At 39.3% G+C, this 27,315-nt stretch overlaps 1 protein-coding gene across 1 annotated transcript in view; it reads left to right on the forward strand.

The window, feature by feature from the left end:
• Positions 1 to 27,315, forward strand: part of LOC124165884 (sphingosine kinase 2-like) — a 217,894-nt gene that overhangs the window by 174,207 nt on the left and 16,372 nt on the right. The window contains exons 2-5 of the mRNA XM_046543425.1: positions 20,304 to 20,467; positions 22,275 to 22,424; positions 24,084 to 24,199; positions 26,582 to 26,681. Coding sequence (XP_046399381.1) covers positions 20,304 to 20,467; positions 22,275 to 22,424; positions 24,084 to 24,199; positions 26,582 to 26,681 — 530 coding nt within the window. The remainder of the gene's footprint in view (positions 1 to 20,303; positions 20,468 to 22,274; positions 22,425 to 24,083; positions 24,200 to 26,581; positions 26,682 to 27,315) is intronic.

Consider the following 27,315-nt stretch of genomic DNA (forward strand, 5'->3'; position numbering starts at 1 on the left):
GTCCTTCATAATCTTTTGTCTTGTGTTTTATTCTCTTCCTCCACTATTTTTTCCATTCTTTCCTCTCGCGGTTACATTTTCAAGTGGCTATTTAGTCGCGAAACGTTCCCATTAAGCATGCCTATTGCCGTCTTCACGGGAGCTATTACCGCCGGCTGCAATCCCGCTGTTTATGTCTTCCGGAGCACTTGAAGGATTTCCAAGGCGATGCATTGCCATTGAACATCACGTAGGCTCCCATGTCCTCAAATTCAGATACTCGATTCATTCGAATAACGTGCGTTGTAGATAATCCATCGTTATTTTATGAAACCGAATGGCCTGATTTATTAGACATGGTTCCTTGAAGTGCCTACTGCATATCTTAAGTTTTAGAGAAATTCAAACTGCATTATTTACGCAAAAATTAAATTTCGGCGGTATATTACTCTTTCAACTAGATTATTTTTTAAATTCGTCTTTGGAGCCAATTTCTTGATTTTAGGTCTCAAACAAAGGCTTAAAGTTAAAACTAGTATAAAAGCTAAAATTGTTGTGAATAGGTATGAAATGCTATTCATAAAACCTAAAAATATATGATTTTTAATGGTTTTGGATATAGGGTTGAAAGAGCGAGAAATGTTCGAGATTCGAGGATTTAACACCAACTTTACGTTCAGAAGGATCCAGATTTACATTTCAATAGTCGCGGTTATTTATTGCTCAGTAGCGTTGCTTAGTTACCTAGTGCGGTGCTTAGTTGGATTCATACGGAGAAAATTCAAAGTGGAGTTGTCTAATGACTGCGTTAACAATTTCATGTTAAGGGAACTGTGATGTTTTATGGTTCCGTAAACGCGGGCTACTTTGGCCAAACTGAGAAAAAAATACAACATGCTCTGATTACCATAAAGAAAATGGTTTTACAACTGATTCCAGCGGTTTCCATTAGACTGCAGCATGAAGCTTTTAGTTATGTATTCCAAGCATGTCATTGTTCACCACTTAGACCTAATAAGGTTTCTATTTCAAAATTTCATTATAGCAATAGGTCTCCTAACCTCAAAACTATTTGGCCCAAAATATAATATGACCTACTTTGGCCCAGATTTTTTCTGTGCCAAAGGCGGCTGTATTCTAGCTTGTAAACTTGCTTTCCCCCGTTAATAATCATTTTAATGCATTTTTTGTTCTTTTTTCTGAGTCAAAGGCGCTAGTAGGCCTACATTTTAGCAATGAGGAACTTGCATGGGTCGTAGATTGCTCTAAAAACAATTTTGAATGAGTAAAATGGATATATTAGCTCACAAAAATACCTTCAGTTTCTCCATTCAACATCAAAAGAAATAAAAAAATTGCATTTAAAATCGAGAAAAATTTCTCTGAGCCGACCACTGCGCGAAGACACCCGAGCGTTGCCGAGGCCAGGCGTGACGTCATAGGTGCCTAAACAACCGTAGGGAGTTGGGAAATACGCTGAGCGCATGATGTGAAATTTGTTTTGTGGGAGTATTTAGCCGCTCATCGTCACTTTATTTGGTCTGTTGTTCTTGGGCAAGTTTTCCTATTGCTATTGCACCTAGATTATTACTTGGGATATTAATAATGCGGCATCGGGATGATGAAGTAGAAGCCTTTCACTTCGTATGTTTTAGTTATCAGAAAATTTGATGATAACGTTGCCACTCGTTCGAATAGTACACCTGAAATTCATCTACATCTACATAATACACCGCAAGCCGCCTAAAAGGCGTGTGGCATGGGGTGTTAGGACACCAGCTTTTTTTTTTAGGACACCAAAAATTGATGCCACGACCCTCATAGAATTTGTTAAGACAAATTATTGCTATACGTCGGCGGCAAATCGAGATGTAAAAGAAACTTGTAATACTAGAGGATAACGATCGTAAGCTGTGCTGTTGACATTAAGAGTAAGTTGTGCTGTTGAATTTCGCAACGCCGAATTAGCGGAGAAGGTAGTCCTATCCGTCCTACGGTACGAATTCACAGCAAAACAGTGTGCACACAATCCATATGTGAGATCGCGAATCGGTTCCGCTGCCTACACACATACAAGCTACAACCTATTTCAATAATATATATAAATCCATAAACAATATACTAGCATATACCATAAAAATATAGTGGGAAATAGGCAAATATTCTTATCAAAAAATGGAGGTTACTGTCACATTCTTATATTCATCACGTACAACTTACAATAACAGAGCTCGTTATGATGGAAACAACTATTTATTCACTGATTTTAACCCTTAAATTAGCCCACACAAGTGACACAGTTGACTTTTCTCACTACTATTCGTTGAAATAATGGAATAACAAACTTCACACACAGTTTTTATTTCAATAGCTTGATCGTGAAATATCATATCTACGGTGAACAACGGAGGTTAACACGCCACTGACAATTTTTACACTACTGTTAGACATTTATCGATAGCGTAATAGCTTTTCTCACAATTCAACCACGATGAAACACTGATAACTCTTGGCCGATATTTTTCAACCTTGTCAAACTTTGAGCATTACAACCACTGGCACTGTGATTATTAGCAGTAGCTTAACGGGAGATGTCACGTTGAAAATAACACTATTTTGGCACAAAAATGTTCCTAGATGTCTCCAATCAGCGAGCAAAAGTTGCATTGACTGGAACTCAACCCATAATACAAGCACAGACAGTCCTAAACGACGAATTCTCCGGCACCTACGAATAAACGGATGAAGTTATTGTATATAAAAGCATAGCGGACATTAGTAAACATCAAAATCGTTCTAATTACATAGGTACTTAAATGAATGATATGCCGTCGATAGCATCAACTTACAATTAACGTATCCCCCTTCCAACGGCCGTGGCTCAGACTCCTACAACGATGTTATTTAGGTATTGCAAAATTTTTGGTTTAACTGCTCCAGTTTTATATTTTATGCCCTTACTCAGATATTAATATTATAAATAATGCAAAATATGAGGGCTTTCGAGCCTCTATCGTCGGATATTTATCTTTAAATAGAAAATAATCAACACGTCTAACAAACGAAGCTCTAAAAACTGCTGGCAACTATTACAAACAATCACAACAATAGCTTCGCGTGATGTTTAGGCACCTTTGACGTCATCGAGGCTTCGTCGGCAGTGGCTTGGGGGGTGAGGGAGTTTTTCCCGCGCTTTAAAATTCGTTATATTTATCATTGAATATCTCGCGAAGGAAAACTCAGATATACATGCGGTTTTCTTTGTTGTATTCAGAAAATAATTTTCTGTCCGCCTGTGAAATAAAAAAAATTCATGCAAGTTCCCCATTATTAATTATATTTGTCCAGTTTTCGGCTGTAGCCCCATAAGTGGCTCGCAAAACAACCGAATAAAACTATCGAAACTTATACAAAAAACATAAAATAAAATATCATTTTATAACTATATGGGCTTGTATTCATTTATTAAAATGTAACAAAACTAACTGTTACCAACATTCTGCGGCTGTTAGGGTCACAGATTAAACTACGTACTTGTTTTATGTTTTCATATGTAAGGTTTTATATTTAGGTGATGAATTATAAAAATATAGATGTAAAAATTATGAAATATAGATTATTTGATGAGACTTTTAATTTTTGCAATTTGTGAGGCAGTAACTCAGCCAACAGTCTTATTTTAATATGTTTTTAAACTTTCTTTAAAACAAATATATTTTACTTAAATCACCTCTAAAATGTGTTTTTATATATGAAATAAATTGATTTCCTCTTGAATCCAAGTCTTCCTTTGGCCTTAGCTATTCGTAAAATCGTTTTAAGTACGTAAAACAAGTTGGGCCTAGTAAAATTTTTTTTAACAGAAACAAAATTTAAAAAATAGTTTAGAAGTAATCAGATACTGTACAAAGGGCGGTCTATATGTGTTATAATGTTATAAAGGCCTGTAAAAGTAAGACAGAAAGAATACGAGAAGAATCTTAAAAAAAATGTTAGAAAGTGGGCCAAAGTAGCCCGTATCAACGGTAGCTATTACTCTTAGAATATCGCTCAAAATCCCAGAAACAAGAGCTTGTATGTATTGTATTGCGCTGGGAAAATCTCCGGCCAAGATACCACTTATATGGCGGCAAATTACTGGTTGAAGTACCGGTAGGTACTCCGAAGCTGTTATCCAGTTCTTGATAAGAGTGACATTGTAAAGCTCTGACTCTATTCTACTTCTTTGCCTTGTCGTGGTGCCATTAGTTGTCATCCTTTACTTTACGACTTAGATAGGATATAAATGGCTTTTGACTTCACCGCAAAGGCAACCTAAATGGTGGTATCTGGTGGCTATGGATGGTGCAAATATTCCGCAGGGGAAAACTAATTTCCCTTTCCCGGCGCGAATTGGAACGTCCGAGTTCGAATGCCAGTCAAGCCAAATGATTATTTTGGTGGAATTTTCGCATTTGACGTGCACTGTCAAGCGACCTATTTGGGGGACGCCGCTGGCTATTCTGCAATGTTTCCATGAACAGATTAGATAATTGATTGGCTAATTGATCAATAGCTAGGTAAAGCTTTTCAAAACGTTAATTTTAATGATGATAAAATAATTTTAATGGTAATACAATCTTCGAAATGTTGTCTGTATGTTAATACTAATGTTAACTTTAACGAGAAGGCAACAATAATAACTAACCTTAATAGCTTTAATGAATCGAAATAAAAAATAGATCAGAGCTAAGTAAAGCTGCCAAAATGTCAAACGTGGATCCAGCCATGTTACAGATTCGAGATACCATCTTGCAATTACTAAGATCCCTTGGTGTTGCTCATTCAGTATATATATCTCTCCGAATGCCATGCTCTCTACGAAGGAACAAAAGGAATCCTTGGCGTGTACTGGGATCTCTGCGGGAGTGAATAGAAAAATCGCCCAGGACGCGGAAAGAGACGTGAAGGTGAGAAGGATCCATGGAGAGAAAGCCAGGCGGGTGTTCCTTTGGAGAAGGGTTGAAAGGGGGCGGGGAACGATGCTAGGGGTGGGGGTAGGCAGCGATGATGACGCAACGGCTGAGGTGGATCCGCTGGGGACATATATTTCGGGTTCTTACGCCCTCTCCTTATCCTTCCACGTCTTCAAGAGAACCTTCTTCCTTCTATCGAAGGTGGGGTCTCGTCAATAAAATCCTAACCAATTGAGGGCTGAATTCCGCATTATTCTCGCAGGTTATAAATTATGGCTGTCCTGCCATACTTTCCGATGAAGTTCAAACCTCGGAATAAGTATACACATGAGCGATTTCCGGTTTCTGAGCACGCCACCAGGATATAAATGCTAGGATCCGATATAACGGATTGGGTCTGATTGGCCTGCTTTCATTGTGTTTCTTTCGATTGGATATTTTATTGCCATTAATTTTAATCCTCGCGAAGAAGGTAAGGTATCATAATATTTATAAAATATGTAAATAAATATTTAATTCAATAAAAACTTTCTAGGAAACTTAAACAAAGATACACTGTTGTATGTTCCACAGAAGTTTACTTGACCACCCAGATTTTAACATTACACTATGTCTGCAGGAATATTTCTCGGGTTTCCCACCGGGTGTCGTATCGGGTTGCAGTTCCCAACGTTTCCACGACTAAGTCCGTCATCGTCATCAGGGGTTAACGGACTTAGTCATGGAAACGTTGGGAACTACAACCCGATACGACACCCGGTGGGAAACCCGAGAAATATTCCTGCAGAGCATACGCCGGGAAAAACTCAGATTCTACATTACACTATGTCCTTTGAAAATGACGTAGTGTACCTAATGTCGAAATCTGGGTCGGTCAAGCACACTTCTGTGGAACATACAACAGTGTATCGTTGATTAAGTTTCCTGTCACCAAGTTCCACCAAATATCGCCATCAAGCACTTCGTTGAAAAACTTTCTATTTATGATAATTCATACTTATTACGGACTTTGGCTTTCTCTGTTCACTGCAGGCCTTGGTTATTGTGCAGGCACCTTTAGCGGTCTTTTATGTATTTTATCTGATGTTAAAACTGCAGTTGCGAGAATGATTTTAAATTGAATCGACTTGAATCAGGTACAAGGCGCATTTTCCTGAAAATTGATACGCTTCGATACTAAAAAGAATGGAATTAATTGAATCCACAGGATTTATTTAAAAATCGCTGCGTTAAAAATTCACTTTTTGACTAGCGTAGTAAATTGTGACAGCCAAACTTTCAAAGAAATTCTCTGTACCTGATAATTTCCCCGAACTGTTGCTAACATTTTATCAACGTTAACAAGTATAAAATGGGGCAAATACTATTTTTTTTAGATTCGAATCCGAGTTTCTCATAAGTTGAATTCAATCTTTCAGTTCATATAATATACTCAAAAGCGGTTTCAATTCTTAAATGACGGAGTAGACCCTCGTACGGTACCCTCGAGATTGACGGCGTTTCCGGTTTGGGGGAATAATAAGTATGGTTGGATATTAGAACATTCAACGTGTATTTACCAAGTATTCTGGCAGTTTCCCCTCCATCTATGAACTACCCTCTTCAACCATGATGAAGAACACAAAATTAGCGAGGAACGAGTTTATACATTCCCTCTTCAATTCACCATAAGGCATACTCCCTTTTCATTCTATCTAAAAATCTCATACCCTTTCTTCCTCTCCCTCGTTTACCCAACATTCTTCCCTCTAACATTTTTTCAACTTATCCTTCCCGCTCAGTACTCGCTCCAACCACACCTTCTGTCTGGAGTAAGAGTTCTCGGGTTTGCACCCGGGTCCAAGGGTTTATCTGCACCGACGTTTCGAAGGCTAAGTCTGCCATCGTCTTCAGGGTGAATGAAGGCGATGGCAGACTTAGCCCGGCGAATAGACTGGAGGAAGAGTTCTCGGGTTTCCAGCCGGGTCCAAGGGTTTTCATTCACCCTGAAGACGATGGCAGACTTAGCATTCGAAACGTCGGTGCAGAAAAACCCTTGGACCCGGCTGGAAACCCGAGAACTCTTCCTCCAGTCTATTCGCCGGGAAAACCTTGGATCCTTCACACCTTCTGTTTCCTTCAAGAAGCCCTCTCTCCTCACCCATCACGTCCAGCACTTCATCGTTCCTCCTCCTCTCCGTCCACTTCACCTTCTCCATTCTCCTTCATTCCCACATCTCGAATGCCTCCAGTCTTCTTTCCTCCTCCTCCTTAAATCTCCACGTTCCCGCACCGTAAAGCGGTGCTCTACGGATCAGACTCTTCGCTTGTCTTTTCTTCGAGCTCTTGCATAGCGCTCTCTAATCAGCTCTTCCCTATTCATGAACGCCTCATTTGCTAACGCTATGCCCTCTTCCTTATGTCTTGTCTGTACTCGTTTTGCTCTTATGAGCTGCCCATATACTTGAATTACTCTACCGATTTTCAAATTGTATTTGGTTCTTGTAAATGATTAAAATTTATTGATAAGTTACTATATCTAATCCCACTATCTATTCTCGGTCCTTAACACATGTCTGAACGAGTGCTAGGTCTTAGCTAACCTTACCGGAGGGGTAATAATCTTCCAAATTTTTGGGCGCTGTAGTCTTTTGTGGATCCTCGAAGAACCCTTTCAAATTAATATCCTCCTCCCAAAATGAACCGTAACCCCAAGTGAACGAAAAAGTATCGAAGTCAGCATTTGCATTGAAGTAGCTTGAAACTTAAGTAAAATTGGGTGTTTTAAATTAGTTACTGTTATCGGGTTCCACTAGAAACAAATTTTGAAAATAAATTTGTGAATATAAATGAATCGAAATAAAAATCTCTAATATGCAGGACGCCCTGTCACACCTATTTGTGTTCCTTTGAGCATGTCCTTTTGAGTGAGTTATGTATGGCGATTATCTGAGCGTGGTTGCTTCAGGTCCCGAAATTTGTCCAACGTTTTATCGATTAGGCGGCCGGTGCGCCAGGCCCACGAAGCAGCAGCTCAGCCGACGAAACCCGTCCTGACAGCATCCTTCGGGACGGTGCTACTCTTCTGCCATGTAGTAGAAATCCTCGGGAAAATGTACATCGCGTAATGTACTTATCGCAAATCTGCCGCTGTCCTGTGCAAATAATTCTATACATTTAATTTGGGCTTTATTGAGGCCCGATTATGTACTCACTTCACCACTTAGCTAAGGTATCAATAAATAATTTTAATTGTGTTATACCATCGACATTTTGTCCAATTCCAGATTCATTTTCATTCGTATTACTACAAATAAGTGAATTCTCTGATTAAATTCACATGAAGTTTGTAGTCTGTCTTTGATTTTGCATTTATATATGTACACCTATCCCGTGAGTGATTTGCTGGTAACGCTTTTTCTTCTTGTAATAATTAATTTTATTATTTGCTTACTATTAGTAAGTTCTAGTTTCAAGAATTGAATTTTCGAACTATATTTCAGTTTTTCCTCCTCTGATTTTTTTAATATGAAATAATTCCATGAAATTCCTTAAACGTGATGTAGTTACCTCTTTTATTATAGTCTTAGAATTCGTATCGATGCGTCTGATACCCCTTTCATTAAGAAATAATACTTTATGGCGAGGTAAAAGTATATATGTCAATTTTATTGTTATTTACTGGTAAAAATCTTCGGAGAGTGGAAATCACCTATGGCGATCGGTTAAGGCTATTTTTTTAATTTATTCAAGGCGAAATTACTTGAGTGAGGTTAATAGCGTAAAATCGTGAAGTAGCCCTATTACTGCTTGGAAAGTTTAAAAGATCTTAGGAAGTATATATATCCTTCCGTTCATCCCTGCCAAACACCCTATATGAAAAGTTGAGGGAGCAAGAGGTTTCTCATTCTTTTGTGAATTATTTGTCAGCATTTACCGTTTTGTGATCATGCCGATTTTTCTTTAGCTAATGGTCAATAAAAAACGTTTGACTATGTGATATTATCACATTGTGATAATGGACAAGTAAACGAGTCCTTGTTGTACTCCAGGGGTATAAATGCCACGAGCTAAAGGATGTGGGCCTGAATTTCCAATTATGGCTCCTGGTGCTCGCAAATTGCTGCAGAAGAATGTGCAGTTAAAACTCTATAATGTGTGGTAAGGCGTTTCGTGACCTCGATCTTTGTGGGAAATTTATTTTCCGCATTGGGAGTACTAGGGAAGATTGATTGTTTCTTTGGAAATGTAGGGGTGTATAGAAAGGGAAGCTAACTTTATGGAAAAATAAACGAGGCGACGTAATAGGTGTCTGAGGAGGGCAATGAATTGATGGGCCAAGTTTTTATTTGGACGAAGTAGAATTATAAAGTGATTTATGAATGAATGTCAGTTGTGCGACACAAGGGAGTGGTGAGAAATGAAATCCAAATGAGTCGAATGCTGAAAATAGCTTTATTTTTTATCATCATATTAATTATAGTTGTGAGAAGTCTATTTTCAGGAATTTTTATTATTCTAGAAACTTGAGGTAGTGGATGCCATTATGGTCAGTCTCTAATTCAATTACCAGGATTAAATTTTGGAATAAGTTTACAGAATAAAACGCCATTATATTCGTGAGATATCTGTATGTTTCCGGCCCTGATGTCAATATCCTGATTATAACATATGATACAAACTTTAATAATTACACTATTTTGAAATCTCTATCGAAATATGAGGCGTGGATACTAAACAGAGAAGTTTCTCTCTCTGCATCCATAAATTGGTCTGCTTTGTGGTCAAAACTCTGCTATGTGGTGGAATGGTTCGTAATGAAATGATGATTTGTACTTTGCAATCAACGTAGAACAGTGAAATAAAAAATGATTATTATTACTGTTCACGAACGAGAACTAAACCTCTTCCCGTAAGAAAATCGAGAACACAGTTTTCGCTACTCGTATACAATCATTATCATTGTTAAAATTTCAAAAAAAATTATATTGCCCCCTAAATAGTGCTAAAATTATAAAAATATGAGGACGGGCTACACTTGTCATTCCGCGATGTGGCTTCGGAAATCTGTGACCCCTAGCACAGAAATGTCCACCTATATGCGGAAGCGGTAGCAAAATTCGATTTCCGAAAAATGAAAACGACACCGAAAGTTGCGCAATAAAACGAGAGACTATTTTCTATTCTAAAAAACTATTTTCCACATGCATGGCTAATTAAAAAAAACTATTTTGTGGATTTCCAAGTTCTCATTTGAGGTGTGATTCAATCTTCGCCCTGCAATTAGGTCCATCGATATTTTTTTGCACTTCGATCGCCTGGAAACCTTAGGTTTAGAAGGTCGAGAGGAGTGATTACATCTTCTCGCCCCAACCTGATCTAGAATTTCTTATTTTATCGTCGCACTTTCCTAGGATCGAGGGTCCTAAATTCTTCCTTCGCCGGAGAGATTCATAGTGGGTCTCCACTCCAGGTTGGAAGTGGCCGGAAGGGCTCGGAAGTCGCGCGGGCATCTGATCGTCTCGGGGTCGCCTGGACCCTACGCTCGCGGTCGCGTAAATAATTTATCTGGTGAGGATAAAAGGGGCGGCAGTGGGTGGACCATTTGTCCTGCCCTGTGAGATATCCCCTCCGCCCACCCACCTGGCCTTAATTTTTCCCCAGTCTCGGGACTAGTAGTGTGGAAGAGCAAGTAAAACGGTTTGTCCTTGACTCTCGACGTCGTACGACGACGAAAAATCTCGTTTACGTTTCCATTTTTTCCATAGATCACTTTTCGGTCTAATGTAAAATTTAATCCTGTTTAACTTTGCCTTAATATTCGACTGGACTGATTTCCTGACCCATTGATCCATGAATATTACTCAAGACGATCCTCAATTCGGCATCTACTGGGTTCGAAGTAAGCAAGCAGAGGTTTGCGTTGTTTTTAACAACTCCCTTAATTTTAGTGGTTTAAGCAATTTGTTTTCGGAAAACTGCTAATGATAATTGTGGCTTATTTGTATCAAAATTGCAAGTTACAGGAACAATAACTACGGGAATGCCAAGCGCACAAAGTTGGACAACTTGATTTTACGCACAAAAAAACGGGTACTTTTTTGAGAAAAAATTAAGTACAGGAAACACTATTGAGCCGAAGAGTTTATAAACTACATGATAAAACGTAGAAATAAATTCTCTTTCGTATGCTTTTTGTTGCATTGAAATTGATTGCTTCGTCTAGACGCTAGAGCTCCTCAAACTCGGGTATTTTGTTTTTTTTTACAGACAGTAAATGTCTGTTGTCACCCACCGCGAATTTAAATGGGTTTGCAAAAGTCGCCGCTCGCGTCGCTGACGGACAAATTGATCCGAGTTTCATGGGGAAATATGGTGTAATTTTGGGTGTCAACCGAAATTTACATTTATAACGGTGTTATTTATCAAATGCATAACTCTTCAATGCTATTCCTCGCATTAGATACTGGAAAAACTGGATCGCATTGCACTGACCACCGTGCCGCGGACATTTTTGAAAGCCGATTATAATGCGACCGAAGTGGCAACAGAAGTCATCCGTATATGGGATGGAACTGGGCCTCCTCTATGCAGTCCCTTTGCATTGCTCATTCAAAACCGGAGTTGGCAAGTGAAACGAAACGAAAATGTTTCGTTTCGACCCCGAGGGAAACGAAAATACGAGGCCTAGGTTTAGTTTCGCTCCCGTACGAAATTAAAATCACCTAGGAGTTAAGTTTCAACGCGGGACGAAATTTTACTCCCGAGAACGAAACTAAATTAATCGAAACTCCGCTGCTCGTAGTAAAGTTTCGATCCCAGAAGTTGAGTGGAGGGGGACAATAGGAAATAGTTTCGACCTATTACGTTTGAAATACGTGTAGAGAGGTTAAAAAATTGAGCTTAAAAATCGAATGGCCAGTTTGCGTTCACCGTTCTCCTGGTAGTGGTAATAATATGAGTGCCCCAATTCCCCATGCATCTAATGCCGGTAGGCCGAACCTCTACTTCATTCAAACATACTTCGTACTCGGTCTGTGGGTCGAAACTAAACTGTTCGGAGGTGAAGCACGTGGTCCCAGAGTTTTAGTTTAGTTTCGACCCGAAGTAGTTTTGACTCCGATTTCGTTTCGACCATGAGTTTGGCTCCCTCGGTTAAAATCCATTTCGTTTCGTTTCTATATTCCGCTCCCTGGAACGAAACTATTGAAATTTTACTTTATGAAACATTTCGCTTGCCAACCCTGTTCAAAACTGGAGCTGTCATCTTGAAATATTCTGGGTATGAAGAGAAGACTTCAGTGAATACTCATCTTTGGAGGGAAGAATGTTTAGTATCCGAGGAAGTGTACCTTGCTGTTTTTTTATCCAAACTGTCCACCTATTCACCGGTTGAATAAAGAAGATAATAATCGTATAGTTGAATTTTTGGGAAGAATGACAAGTGAGTGGGAGTGTGAAAGACTTATTCCACAGTTTTTTTCTTTTGAATCAATGGCCTCAATTGCACAAGTAAAACGTTTAGTCATTTTCGACGACGAAAAATTTAGTTCGCGTTTCCATGTTTTTCCATAGCTCATTTTTCGGTGTGTTTAAAAATTGTGTTCAATTTCCCCATGCCTAAATAGTGCCACTCGATCGGTCTGGTTTCCTGATCCATTGCTCATTCAAACTTTAGAGGTTAATTCGCAAATGTTCCTTTAAAATTACCGTTGTCGATAGAATGCTGTAATAACAATCTCAAGAAGGATTGTATTACCTCGGTATTTTTTCGATAAAAAATTTCAATAATATAATTATAGTGTATTGAAAAATAGTTAATTGAATTATTTTCTTGGGTTAGTTGATCATTGATCACTGGTATTAGTTGTTATTTGTTTTGGGTTTATTCTATATACAATGAAAATTTCTAGGTGATAGCTTGAGTTTTAGATTAGCAATAAGTTCATCGACGAAGTTCACATTAATATTTATAAAACTGATTTAATACGAAGTTGACTTGAATTTACATAAAGGGAATTAAAAGTGTTGGAATGAAAACTAAAAAACGTTCAAAATCTTAAAATCTACACATTTTGGTGAGTTAGCATGCTGATCGACCTATGATTCTGGATGGAAATTCTGAGTCCTGAGGAAAAAGTATCGTGTTCATCCAAAAACCCCACGGATGAGATATTCCGGTACTTTGTCGTTGCCGTGAATGAATTTGTACCCTGCAAATTCTTGCACGGACTTGGGGTTTCCTTCATTTGCATGCGGTGAAGGTCGGGTGGTGTAATGATGTTAGGAGGGAGAGTAACCGAAATCTGAGGAGAAAAAAAGAATATGAAAGTCAGGGAAGAAGTCGTAGAGTTCATCTATGCCTTGTTCCGGTTAGTTAGTTTGGTTAGAATTTCAGGGGAGGCTCATGAAGGGCTCCGCCTCGAGTACTTTCCTCGCAAATGTCACGTGGTATCATGCTGGGCATTATAAGTGAGAGCGCAAGAAGGCATTATTTCCACATAGATTCGCTTGAAGACATTCTACTGCAGCGACGTGCACCTTTTTGTTCGCTAAAAATTATTGCTTTCATTGATGATATGACTTTTATTTCTAAAGGCGGAATTTCATTTCGGTAACATGCAGCCGTATCGAGTATTTTGTTTTATTTTATGAAGACATTTCTAGTCTAAATAACAGACTGCAGCGACGATTTCTCGAAACCAATGGATATAGATCACAAAGTGTCGCAGGTTACCTGCGAAATCACATTTAGCTCATAGCATATTGCAGAAAGGTACCGAGATGTTATCACATAATGTACTTCATGGAGTTATTTCGTTTGTTTAGGCTACCTTAAAAATTGTAATTATGTTCGGTGACGTTACAGCCATTTCTACGTGCGCCTCTCATTGGGATTTGGGCGGGGACCCCCAGGCAACGGAGGTTCTGGGAAAATTTTTGAAAATTGTCATGCCTGCGGAAATACATTTTACATCATTTTGGCGCTTAAAATTTCACTTTACGAGTACGAGTAACTTAGGAGCGGATCTTGAGGATGTTCTCGAGGTTGGTAATTGATACAACTAGCCTACTAGTAATTCTACCGCTATAATATCACGGCTATGGTTGATTCGTTACGTTATACCTTCAGGAAGCTGCAGCGGATGAAATCGCGGAGGAGATTAGAGGCTTAAAAGATGATTTTGAAAAATACTTGGACAAAGCAGGAAGAGCACAGCGCGCAACATCAAACGATTATATTGCCCTAGCCAATGATATCCAGGCTTGCGACAATGCGACGCCGGTACCTACGTCGGATGAAGCAGCGGCCGGGACTAGTCATAATAGCAGTGACGACGAAGATGAAAGCGAGGAAGTAATTTCACCAAATAAAAAAGAAGTATACGCTGCCCTCCAAACATTAAGATATTTTGATCTGGCTAACGATTTAGATCCCCAATTTAATTCCCATGAATTCAAGTGAGAAACCATGGTGGAAGCGGCGATGGAGAAGGGCAAAAAGTAAAAAAATAACTGATTTTTCTGGGTAAATTTTTTCGTGTATTTACGAGTATTTCGTATATATTTCGTAAGTAGATGCAGTTATTATGTGTCAAAACTAGACAATAGTTGTAAATATTTTTTTATTTCTCCGAGGCATTAGGGGGGGGGGGTCTATCCCCTGATCCGCCCCCATAGTTACACCACTACTGTCAACAATTTAGTGACTTCAGGTTCAATGGTTTTGTAAAATGAGGGAGAAAGTTGGCAGATATTGTGTTATTATGTCGAAGAAAATATTGTGTAGTTAGCCTTTCTAGCATGAATAAAGTGACGTTTATGTCTATTTTCACTAAAATCTCCATAATTTCGTCCTTAAAAGTTCCTAGAAATCGCAAAAATATTAAGCTGGTTTAGATATTCGTATTTTCATTCAGTCACCTGAAGTCGCTAATGTTAGAAATTGATCTACCTCAGCTTTCTTGCACTCATCTTGTATTTATTCTACTCCATTCCGATTTTTCTTCGCTATCTACAGGTATTTTAACGTTTGTCATATTTGCCTAGCGTTATTATACTTGTGATAATTAATAAAGGGCGTTGTTTGCCAAAATTTGAAACGTTAAAATTCAAGGTGATATATTTTGCACAACAGAGAATCACAGTAATTGCCCTGAGTGATTGCGATTGCCCGCGGAACCGGAGGTACTAGGAATTGTATTACTAGAAAATACTTATTAACATTAAGCATTTGAAATTTGACTCGGTGCTTTCCCGGAAAATGCTATTTAGGAAATGCTCTCGGGTTTTCAACCGAGTTAATCTCTCCGTAGCCTCCAACGTTTCGACTTCCGACTCGGGAACCGTCCTCGGTGAAATGAGACCTCTCTGCCATGGTTACCGAGTCGGGAGCCATAGCTGCGGAGGATATGGGGACATTTATCAGGCTGAAGACCCAAGAGCAGTTCTTGAGTGATCGCATATGTTTCTAAGGCTACAGTTATTTTGCGTGCGAGTGCTGACGAATTTTTTTTCCGACGAGTGCGACCGAAATTCTCTTCTGAACACGGTGGTACACCGCGCGCCTTATCTCATATTCTGATAGTCATCATGTTTCTGCCGCACGGCAAAGATAGACGAATTTGATGCATTAAATGTTATTGAGAGCCCGTTAATGAAGTTATATTTACCGAGAAATATCTCTGTTATGATAGTTTTTGTCTCTCATATCCCGCAAAAACCTGTTCTCATATACACAAGACTTACCAAATTACCCTTATCCATTGTGAAATAACCAAATCACTCGAAATTCAGTTCACTAATAAAACATTTAAGCGCTAAGACCAATAAAAAACCAAAACAGGCGCGAAAAAATCAAACTAATTTGATTGCTCAACTACTTCCGACGACGTCGTGCATGTTCTGACGTGGTAGTCGCAGCCAGTGTAAACACTCTCATTGGAAAACAGGCGCCTGTTTGTTCGGACAAATTCGGACTTACTCGTCAGAACTCGCATGCACAGTAACCGTAGCATAAAGAATAAAACGTCGCGAAAAAAGACCGTTCGAGCAGGATTAATTCGTCCTATTAAGCTTAGGAATTATAGATAAAAGCACTGGAATTATGTTCCACATGAGGTCTTAAAGTGACGCTGCCGGTATTTTATTGCATTTATAGCTTGTAGTTTGAGATTTCCAATGCCTGAATAACACGATCTTCCCGTATTCAAACCAAGGCTGCTGGAAGCGGGATGAGGGAATCTAGGGGTTCAATCCCCCGAAATTTTTGGGAGGCATGACTTTAAGAGGACGCATCGCTCCCTCTTAACCGGTCGTATTTTATATTTTTTTGAGGGAGGCTAGGCTCCGCCTATCGTATTTTGGTTGGTTTGCAGGCAGTCACGTTCCCTCCGCCCTCAACCCTCCCCCAAAACACTTGGGCCTGCCTCTCAGTCGCAAAGATATTTTAAATGAACACTATACGAAAATACGAATATATAAGCCAGCTAAATATTTGTGCAATTCTTGGAACTTTTAAGGACGTAATTACGAAGGTTGTAGTGGGAAAAGAAATAAAGGTAATTTTATTCACGCTAAATAGGCTAACCACAAAAAATATTTTCCGCAATATACTTTAGGACAGGAGCTCCCAAATGTCTCCCTCATTTTTCGCAACCATTGAAACTGAATTCATTAAAGTTTAGGTAGCAAGAATGGATTAAACACGTAGAAATAGCTTTGAATTCATATAATTTAATTCCAGGCCTGCCTCTCAGTCGCAAAGATATTTTAAATTAACTGTCGTTATGAGTAATTGAAATAATGACCGATCGAGCAAGAGTGGTGCGTCCTCAGAAAGTGCACTTCTTCCAAATGAACCCTCTCTCGAACCTCCGGAGCATCCCCGGAAACAATTCCTGGCTACGGCCTTGGTACATACATGCAGGTACACGTAACCATAAATTTGCTTTGGGGGGGAATTGGGTGGTAGGAGGCGGGTTGCCTACTTAGATATTTTGTGGTCGATTCGCACTCTCTATAACCTACATGTCCCCATCTCTCGAGGGGCTGTATACAGGGTGTCCCATTTATCTTGACCTCCCGAAATAACTTTTTGTCCAGATGCAAATTCAAAAATGTGTCAAGCAAATGCTCATTAGCCGAGGGACATTAATCAGCATGATTGCCTTCCTTGTAGCTTTGTTATTTACAAAGATATGAACATCGGTATGTCTTTTTTAAAGGGCACCCTATATTTTTTATTCGTCAATTCATTTCCTCTTTTAAAGACCTATTCAAACGTATAGCACAGTGGACCATTAACATAAACACAACGTTATGAAAACATAATAAACTCGTCCACTTACTGTGGACGAGTTTATGTTATGACTGGTGTGCATTTTACTATGTTTTCATTTGTCCACCGTCAACGTCAGCAAGTGGAGTAGTTCCAATACCCGCTTACCTGCACTAAGCGCTAGAGAGTCAGTCATTTTTCCTAACACCGTGTTTATGTTAATGGTCTACTGTGCTACATTTTTGAATAAGTCTTTAGGAGAGGTAATGAATTGCCTAATAAAAAATATAGGGTGCAATTTAAAAAATACATACCGATGTTCATATCATTTTTTGGTAAAGAGTTCTCGGGATCGCCACCGGGTCAGGAACTCCATATCTGCCAACGTTTCGATGTCCGACTCGGTCATCGTCCTCAGGGCTGTGAATGTCGAGTGAGAATTTGACTTGCTCTGTCTTACAGTCACTCTGGTGGTCAGGTGACTGCTGATTGGCTGTCGTCAGCGGCATGCTCTGATTGGTGGTTTTGCCTAGCCTTTTGTATAGTCTTGAGCACAGGTTTCCAGGTGCTGCTCAGAGCATATCCGGAGTCTCTATTGATGGTATTCTTAGACAGTCTAATTTCAATAGACTCTTTAATGAGTCGATCCCAAAAGCCATTGGATCGGCAGAGCATCTTGGAAGACACCTGGCGTTTACCAAGTGCCATGTGGGTGCGGGAAAATATACATCGGTGAGACGGGCCGCACTATAGACACGCGGCTCAAAGAACATAAGCGCCACCTCCGCCTAGGACAGCCCGAAAAGTCAGCCGCAGCCGAAAAGAATCGCAGAGCATTGGATGGAATGCAAAAATACTGTTAAGTTTGACGACACCAAGTCCATTCGCCGGGAAAGCACGAAATCTTTGTTCATATCATTGTAAATAACAAAGCTACAAGGAAAGCAAAAGTTATTTCGGGTGGTCTAGATAAATGGGACACCCTGTATACTTAGGTTTACCTTAGCGGGAGTAGATACGCGTTTTCACTTTGCGCGATGAATGGAGGGGAAGCCGATGACGGAGAGAAGGATACTCGCAATGGTCGCACGACGCTTGCGCCAGTATTTGGCACGCGCGATCGTTGTAATTAGCATCAGCGTTACACAATGCGATTACACTTGTGGGACGCTTAATATGTGTGAAGATTGCCACCCTGTACTCGCGTCCTTGTCGCCTCATTACAAAGTGACACTCAATTCTATTAATGGGCCTCATGACCTCGGCGGAAAGCGTCTATATCTACACAGTTTCCCTTTCGTAACACAAGGTTGGCGCTGGAGTATTTTCAGTTATGGAAATTCAGGGCTGTTGATGCCGGTTCTCGAGTGGCCAGGCTTATATTGTGAATCTCTCAGGTGAGCTCGGTTATTATTGGTGGATACATTTTTGCTTTTTCCCGCCATTTTTATGTTACAGTTCCAGGTCCTTCTCGAGTGGAATCCTTCATCTCTGTTGAAATATTTGCTCTCGAGGTGGATCACGATTGCTTCCTTTGTAAGTCGGTCCCAATATCCTTTAGAAATACCCAAAAGTACTGTTTGCTTAAATTGAATGTCATGGTCGAGGTGGGAGGAGTGCTCTGCGACCGCCGCACAGTGGGCTGAAATCGAAAAAAATTGGAAAAAAACGATTAAATGATATTGAAAGCATATATTTTCAAATTATAGAATAATCAGTGACCGCAATGCTGAAATAATTTTATTTCTAAGTAATTTTTTAAGCAGGAGACGTCTGTCAATTTAATATAAAATGATCTCAAAAACATTGTCCCATTTTTTGAAAAAATTGACTGAAGTTTTTTGCTACGGTTGCGTTATGTTTTATAATTCCTACATTTAAATCATTCCATAATAAAAATGAGCATTTTTAGAATTATTTGTGACGAAAGTTTTAATTCTAGTGATAATTTTTATTACTTTTAATTAAACAAAAAAAGTCCTATTTTTCACGTGTTTTTAACATAGAGTGGAGGTAAACTTTCGGCGCGCCTATTTATTAGGTTGACCTAGTCGGGGGTGCCGCTGATGCTCCTTTATCCTTTTTTCGATAGTTCTACTTGTTTCTCCTATGTACACCTCTTATCACTCACATGGTAAGCGATAGATGCCAGGTACTTTCAGGCCGGCAGGGTTTTTTACACCTGGCCACTCGATAACCGGTATCAACGGCCCTGATGACGATGAATAAGTCATTCGTCGAAACGTCGGCGTGGATGGAGATGAAGGATCTAACTCGGATGGAAACCCGAGAACTGTTTACATAACTTATTCGCCTGGAGAATGTTGAATCTTTCATAAAGAAATGCAGGTAATGTTTTTGGAAGGGTGTTGGGATGTTAACGAAATGCCATTGATGATAGTTTAAAAGACAAGCGGGCTTCCCCCGCTCTTTGCAATGCAGATCCACAGAGGGATAGGCGCGTTTCTAATTTTAAAATTAGAAAAAAAGGCAGGGTCTTATGTACAAATTTAATTGAAATGTTCATGTACAAATTGAGGTAAGATGACCTCTTTAAACACAACATTGGAAGTAATTACAATATCCTCTGTTAAACGCACATGATGACTCATACTTACGTATCAACAGGAGACTTGAATGTGGAATCAGCCGCATTTTGATACAAGTTATTTAAAGAATGCGAGATATTGTTGCAAATGAACAAATGTATCAGTTTGTGCGCGTTAACGTCTGGAATATTTACCGGTTTTTGTTTTTTTTAATTATTTATAAACCAATTTTAGGAAACAATAGCAATATTTAGGAAGTAAGGTATGCCGTCGCATGTTCTCTGATAAATTCTGTGCATTTTGGTACCTCATTTGTAGAGTTTGGTTGCGTATAAGTTGAGAAAAAGGTATCGATACAGTAGAAATAATATAGAAGATTCTCAAGTCACATGATCCACCACAGTGTTCTATTAACGACGCACACGGGAAGTACCAAAAGATACATGATCCTCATTTGTATTGTTCTAAAATTGCTGGGCTGTAATAAATTCGCTTCAAGTGTTGGTAGTTGATGTTTCATTGATTTGAAGTGCTTATGTTTCGGTGTTTGTGTGATTGCAGATGTGAACGAAGGCCGCATGGGCTGGGGGCCCGAGGGAAGCCCCAACGGGAGCCCGCTGGGCCGCGGAGGGCTGGACGCTGAGGGGTGGGACGACAGCCGGAGGCTTCTGGTGCTGCTCAACCCCAAGAGCGGACCGGGAAAGGCGCGGGAGATCTTCCAGAGGGTGGGTGCTTTTGGAGAAGCGTTCTCTTTCCTCTAGAGTGGTGGTGAAGGCCTTCCTTAAGGTGGCTGGAACATTTATTTGAAAACACACAGATATGTGTAACCTCTGCTCATGGACACCTCTGACTTACGGACACCTCTGACTTAATGGTACTGACTGACTGAAAGGTACACTGCTGACTTAGGGCAGTGGCGCAGTGAGGGGGGTTTTGGGGGATAAAACCCCCCACCAGAGCTCAGAGAAATTTTTAAGTTTAATCCATTTTACTAAATTTGATTGATGTTACTTATAGAATAGTGTAAGGATTAATAAAATATCCCTCAGAAAGCCGTAAAACTCACCATTTTGAACCATTGATCTTAAAATTCCGCAATTTACTAATCTCGCACCTGCCGCTTATCCTGGTGGGCTTACCCCGGTATTAGTTGCACCTTAACCTTCACCAGCCTTAATTCCTAGCTACGCCCCTGACTTAGGGACACCTCTGACTTACGGGCATAATTTCCATTTGAATTGATAACAAACATAGATGTTAAAATAAATAGTTGCAATTTTCTAGAATCATAAAATTTATTACCACCCAGGTTTCAATATTACTACATCGTCTTCAAAGTACAAATGGTGTGTAGTGCATTCAATTTATACAGTGTTAAACTAGAATGAGGGAAGTAAGGGGAGAGAGAAGAGGAAGCTTACGGGAGTACCTTAAGAAGAAAGTGAATGGAGTAGAGAGGAAAGTAACAGAGGGAAATATGATGCTTGGATGAACATGAGAAAATGGTGGTGTGTGATAGTAAGGGACAAGGGTGGATCCAAGATTTTTTCTGGGGGTGGGGGAGGCACCACAAGGGACTGACAGACTAATGGTGTTCTCGTATTTGAGATTTAAAGAAACATTTAACAACTAATGGACAAAATATTCTCTTCGTTTTAATGTGATAATAAATGGTTGAGGCTTTGAATAATAATTAATAATTATTAATTGCAATGAACAAAATCAAACGAAAGTAATCATATCCATAACAAAAATCTTGTTTAATTTTTAAGAATCTGGGGCCCCCCTAAATCCGTCAATGGTGTGGGAGGAAGCACAGGAAATGCAGAAACAATTGCACTCCATCACAATTGAATCTTCAGATTTTATATTTCAGATACATAGACGAACTCCATTACTAATTGAAGGCTGTTCGGGTGCTCCAGCAGGTAATCTCCTTCATGGCTGCCATGTAGGAGATTATCCGGTGGAGCACCCAAACAGCCTTCACTACCAGCATATGCCGGGAAAGTATCAGATCTTTTTTTTTGCATTACTAATTACTCCCTTAAAGTGTGGCTCCCAGAGTATTTAGAAGGTAATTATAAGAAAGTGTCATAGCTCGTAGCAATGGAAAGTGGACCCCACGGAGTGAGGGAGGGACTAGTATGAGTTAAAAGGGTGGGCTGCTTATTGTCTCTCTCATGAAAATGTTTGGAGTCAAAGGTACTGACAGGGCTGGGTAAAGAGGGTAAGACGAAAGATTTGAATGCACAAATATCTTTTTTGGAGGTTTGTCCAAGAACACATAATATATAACATTGTTGTGCAGCTGAAGGGCTAAGCGAGTTCCTCAAAAATGGATTCCCCAAATTACACTCCCAATCCCAATGAACCTTTGTCATTCTCCAAAAAAATTTTTGGGCCGAATAACTTGTGGTGGTGCAATGTATCGTTTTATTTTATTGGAAATGAGATGGATTGTATTCTGTATATTTGAAGCCTGAAGATTATTAATTGCATTTTCAATTTTCTCAATGTTGATCAATGAAGAGAGTTGTGCCTGTGCTGACTGAGGCGGAAATGCCCTATGATCTGCATGTGACCAAGCATGCAGGGGACGCGAGACAGCTGATGCGCTCACGAGACCTCTCCAAGTGGTCGTCAATTGTTGTTGTTGGAGGTGATGGTTTGTTGTTTGAGGTGAGAATAATCAATTTGCTACACCAATGCATGGAGTTAATTTGACAGGAAAAATGCCAATATTAGTGTGGAATTATTTTAAACATGCTTCAGGAATGAGACTGAAATTCCAGTATTCAGGTTATCTATTACAAGATGTTTATCGTTCCCTAAGTTTTAGAAACCCACTTTAAGCTAGGTGTTGCCTTGATGATATACGAGTGGAGTTCAATAAATAAAGTAACACATTTTTTTTCTGAAAGAGGGGTTGTTTTATGCAGCATTCAAATACACCTTGTTATTCCCCAATCTTTAAGCTACGCAGCACCATTTTTCAGCGTAGTCTCCATTCAATGCTATGACTTGAGGCCATTTTGAAGGTTGGGTCTGTAGACCTGCACGGTACCATTCCACTGGTCAGTGTTGGAGCCAGCGTCGTAGTGCATCAATAACTTCTTTATTATCCCCGTAGCGGCAATGATGAAAAATGCATTGCCCAATGACTTACAGTGCTTTTGTCCACTACCAGATCACTGTAGACATTCTGCAATCACCAATGGATATCTGAGATACCCTGGTTCTCTGCAAAAAAAAAAAAAAAACTGGATCACTGCTCTTTGTTTGGAATTCACCTCCGTTACCAGTGGTATAACTAGGAATATGCTTTGGGGGGGGATGGCCTGGGGTGGCGACCCATCTCCCCCCAGGCAACTTTTTCGGGAAAATTTTTGAAAAAGAACATGCCTGGATATATACATTCAGGGGTGGATCCAGGATTTCTTTCTGGGGGGGGCACAAGCAAGGCCGTATCCAGGATTTTGTTCAGGGCGGGGGCACAAGGATACCTCGTCATAAAAAACGAACGAAATGATAAAGGGACCGTATTAAAAATCTAGCATATTTTTAAGGGTATGGGGGGGGGCACATGCCCCCGTGCTCCCCCCCCCCCCCCTGGATCCGCCAATGTATACATTTTACACATTTTGGCACTAAAAATTCTACTTCAAGCAGATGCAGTTATTAAATTTCAAAACTAGACAATAAAAAAAAAAAAAATTATTTCTCAGAGGCTTTGGGGGGGGACTAATAACTTATGATTGCATCAGAAATTTTGTGAAGCATTGTTTACCACTTCATTAAAGTATTTAAAAGCTTTGCTACTATTTCTCTTAGCATCAGTAACTTGGTTACGCCACTTGCTAGTATGGGGTTCTTTCCTTGAATAGAATCTGACTTGTCGGGCATTTATTATTTTTTGTTTTCCATCTATCTGTCTATAACAAGTATGTTTCATTGCTTTAGACCACCATAGGACATACTTGGGTCAGAACGTATGGCGATTTCTTCTTCAAGGAAGTGTGAAAAGAGATTAAAAACAAACAAAATAACAATTTATGCATTTGGTTAAGAAATTTTTTGATTTTTCGTAGCAAATGAAGACAGGGTCTTTTTCTTTGTCTGTGTTTAGACAATATGTCCTGCTTTTTTACTTTAAATTTCCTGCCTTAGAAAATTTTGATCTGATCACCCTTACTGCATCTCCCCTGGTACCATATGAAGTAGTGAAGCATCCTCCCCCACAAAACAATGATTTTAATCTGCCCCTCCTGTGTTATGATGATTTAAGAGTTACCTTGTGAACTTAGCTTCAAATAATGCAAAATATCTTATCTTACTCAGGTTCTAAATGGAATGTTTGAGCGTCCTGACTGGGAAGCAGCTATTTCTATTCCATTGGCTATTGTACCTGGAGGCTCTGGAAATGGCCTTGCTAAGTCTCTTTGTTACTACTCAGGGTGAGTATTGCTTTAATCATTCTTGCAGTTTACTTTCCCTTCCCATTTTTTATTCATAAGTTGTGAATATATTTCTGCTTAAACTCTTATTGTGAAGTTGTATGGTTAATAGGGTGGTTTCCTATTATTTTTTTATTGCCTAAATTGATAGATTATTACTGCTGGAGTATGCATTTCACGCTTTTAGATTTTTTAGTGACGATATCTATTTTTTGCGACTAAATGAAAAGTGAAAATTTTCAAGCTCGTCAAAATGCAAAGGCTAAGTATGAGTGCTGGGAAAACTTCGTGTGACATCATTCTGGTTCCTGCTGTCGCCGAGTGAGGTGACTTTGGGGCGAGGCTTTGAGTGCTGATACGATGCAGGCTGCTAGCAGGTAGCGCTTGGCTTAAATAAGGATTATCAATACCTATCAAACGAAGAAAACTCTCCGACCTTAGCCAGTTTTAATAGGTGATTATTAAGCCATGTTTCCCTGAGCTCTGTGCCTCATGCATGCCTTGGTAATCTCAGAGGATGTAAAACTCCTATCTACTCGTATAGAAACTAGGTCCCTGTGACGTCACGTGGAGTGGCATCGCATGGGCACCAATGTGGACTTTTTCAAATTTGGTTAAAATTCACCATTGCCATTCTTCTAAACTGGGATTTCTAAAACCAAATAATTTGTATATAATGAATACACTAATGGTGGGTAACGAAACGCAATCAATGTCTTTTGTTTTCTTTGATGAAGGAAACTACCCTATTATAATGATTTAGTAAGTGTAGAATTTTTCAATTGTTGTGAATTTTTGAAAATGTGTTCATGACAACTTGGTCTCAGGTATTTTGAATGTTATTTAGTCAAGTAATTGACCACATACTTGACATTTTTAACCTTTGATCCATGAAAAGTTTACTCTCTACAAAGCTCAAAGCAAATATTCACCAAGTCAAGGCATTTTGCTTTTTGACAATTTTTCTTAAGAGTTTTTTTGTTTATATTTGAACATAATGGCCCCATGGGCTGTGGAATAGATGTAATTATGGGAATTTACTCAACCCATCCCTGTGGAAAAATTTTATACTCTTTACCTAATAAAAACAGGGAAAACTAAGATTTGTAATCCTATATGAAAAGCAATACTTAGGAGTGGAATTCATCTTATTGTGTTCATCGTCAGTACCCCATTGCTTTGTGCAGGGGCCGATTTAGGGGGCTCACGGGGGTCATCAACCCCCCTCCTCCTCAAGTTTTTAAAATTTGTATTAATTTAATAGTTTCTGTATCCTTGGTAAGGAGTAAAGGGAGTGCATATGCAAATGTATGGCTACAAGTCTAAAACGTGAGAGAAGTTTGCGTTGTATATATCATAGAGCAATGCAGTGGCGGCTGGTGGTTACACAACGAGGGTGTGCATTAGAGAAGATATACGGTGATGAAAAAGGTTATGAAGTTCAAATGAATGCTGCTAAATGGCACTGAATGCATTGACGGACTAGGATCCTGAACGCAGGTAGCGTAGGTTGTAGCTACACCACTACACTACCTAGGAGTTACTCACCAAATACGCACGTGCCCACTCGCGTCCTGTTGAGTCTGCTCCCAGTACCCAATTGATCATGGCATACCTCCCCGCTTACCTCGTCCTACCCGAGCACTCACAAGTGATCGCTTATACCGATTATGCAGCCGACGCGATGCCAGGTGATCGCACACTTGCAGAGTGGTGAATTCGCCCAGGAGATAGCAGTAGCATTTGGAGCTTCATATCCCATCTCTGTGTGGATAGGATTTTTGTCTTTCTCTTTGCAAAGGAATGCATAGTTTTCTTTTATAATTCATTCATCTTTGGGTGTGCAGTTGCTAACATGTGTATATTCATGTGCCGCCACTGGAGCATTGCTCTCCCTACTGAACAAATGCCCCTCTCACGCAGTGGGTATTCCATACTCCTGGGACCCAGGACATGACCAATCCTAAATTTGATGCTGAATCTGCCTCTGGCTCCGTGGAACAGGTTTAATATTAATTACGAAGCTTTCAAATTTTAGGAGCTTACTGCAATTGTAAATGAATATAGTCACTACAATTTATATCACTTTTTTATCGCATGAGTGAATAAAATTTCAAGTAACTGCATTCATTTGAAAAATGTAATACATAATTATGTAATAAATTTAAAAACTACTGTAATTGATCACCAGCTTATTCATGCAAGGAAAGCAGAGGATTCAGGAAAAAACAATCTGTTGCTCTTTCTAAATTTCAGCTTTAGCCTTTGTCATTGTTGCATACATTTTCAACATGCTACAGCATATGGTTTAGTTTTTGATGTAACTCATATGGGTGTATTTTGCTTCTTTATCTTTCCACACATCTCAAATTTTTATGAAAGGGAGCCTTACGACCAAAATCCAGTTCTCTTGTCTTCCCTGAACATCGTCAAAGGACAACCAATGCCTATGGACTTGGCCCGCGTGGAGACCAAGTCACAGGTACTTAATTTTACCATGAGTTTATTTCCTTGCTTTTTCTCTTTTTCAAATTTATATTTTATACGCATTTCTGTGCAGTGATTTTTATGTTGATAGGTCATGTTTGAAACCTGAGTAAATGCCTTTTAAACTTGTTTGTGCAGCAAGGGTTAAGATTAGATATATTCCTCCATTTTTTTCTCATAGTTTACTGCTATTATTATCATGACTGCCAGCCCTCCCGTATTTTCATGGAGCTTTATCATTTTTTTTTAAATTTTCCCTCTTTTTTTCAATGGAATAAGCATTTTTCATACTTTAAATTTAAACTTTTATTTTTATACTTTCATACTTTTTGTCTTTGAGAGCAAAATGAATGACATACTTTTGCTCAGGACTCCAAAAAAGTAGAATTTCAGAACCCTAGAAAAGTAACAAATGCAGAAAATAATGAATGTATAATTTTAGGTTTTCCCGGTGTATAGATTGATGAAAAATTTCTCTGGATTCCCACTGGGTGTGGTATTGGGTTAATTCTCCCAACATTTCAATGGCTGAGTCTGCCATCGTCTTCAGGGGTTTGCTCTTAATGGTACTCTTTTACGGTACTTATTTAAGTGGTATTTTTTTACTTTTAAATGGTACTCTTAATGGT

This window comes from Ischnura elegans, chromosome 9, assembly GCF_921293095.1.
Source record: "Ischnura elegans chromosome 9, ioIscEleg1.1, whole genome shotgun sequence".
NCBI lineage: Eukaryota > Metazoa > Arthropoda > Insecta > Odonata > Coenagrionidae > Ischnura > Ischnura elegans.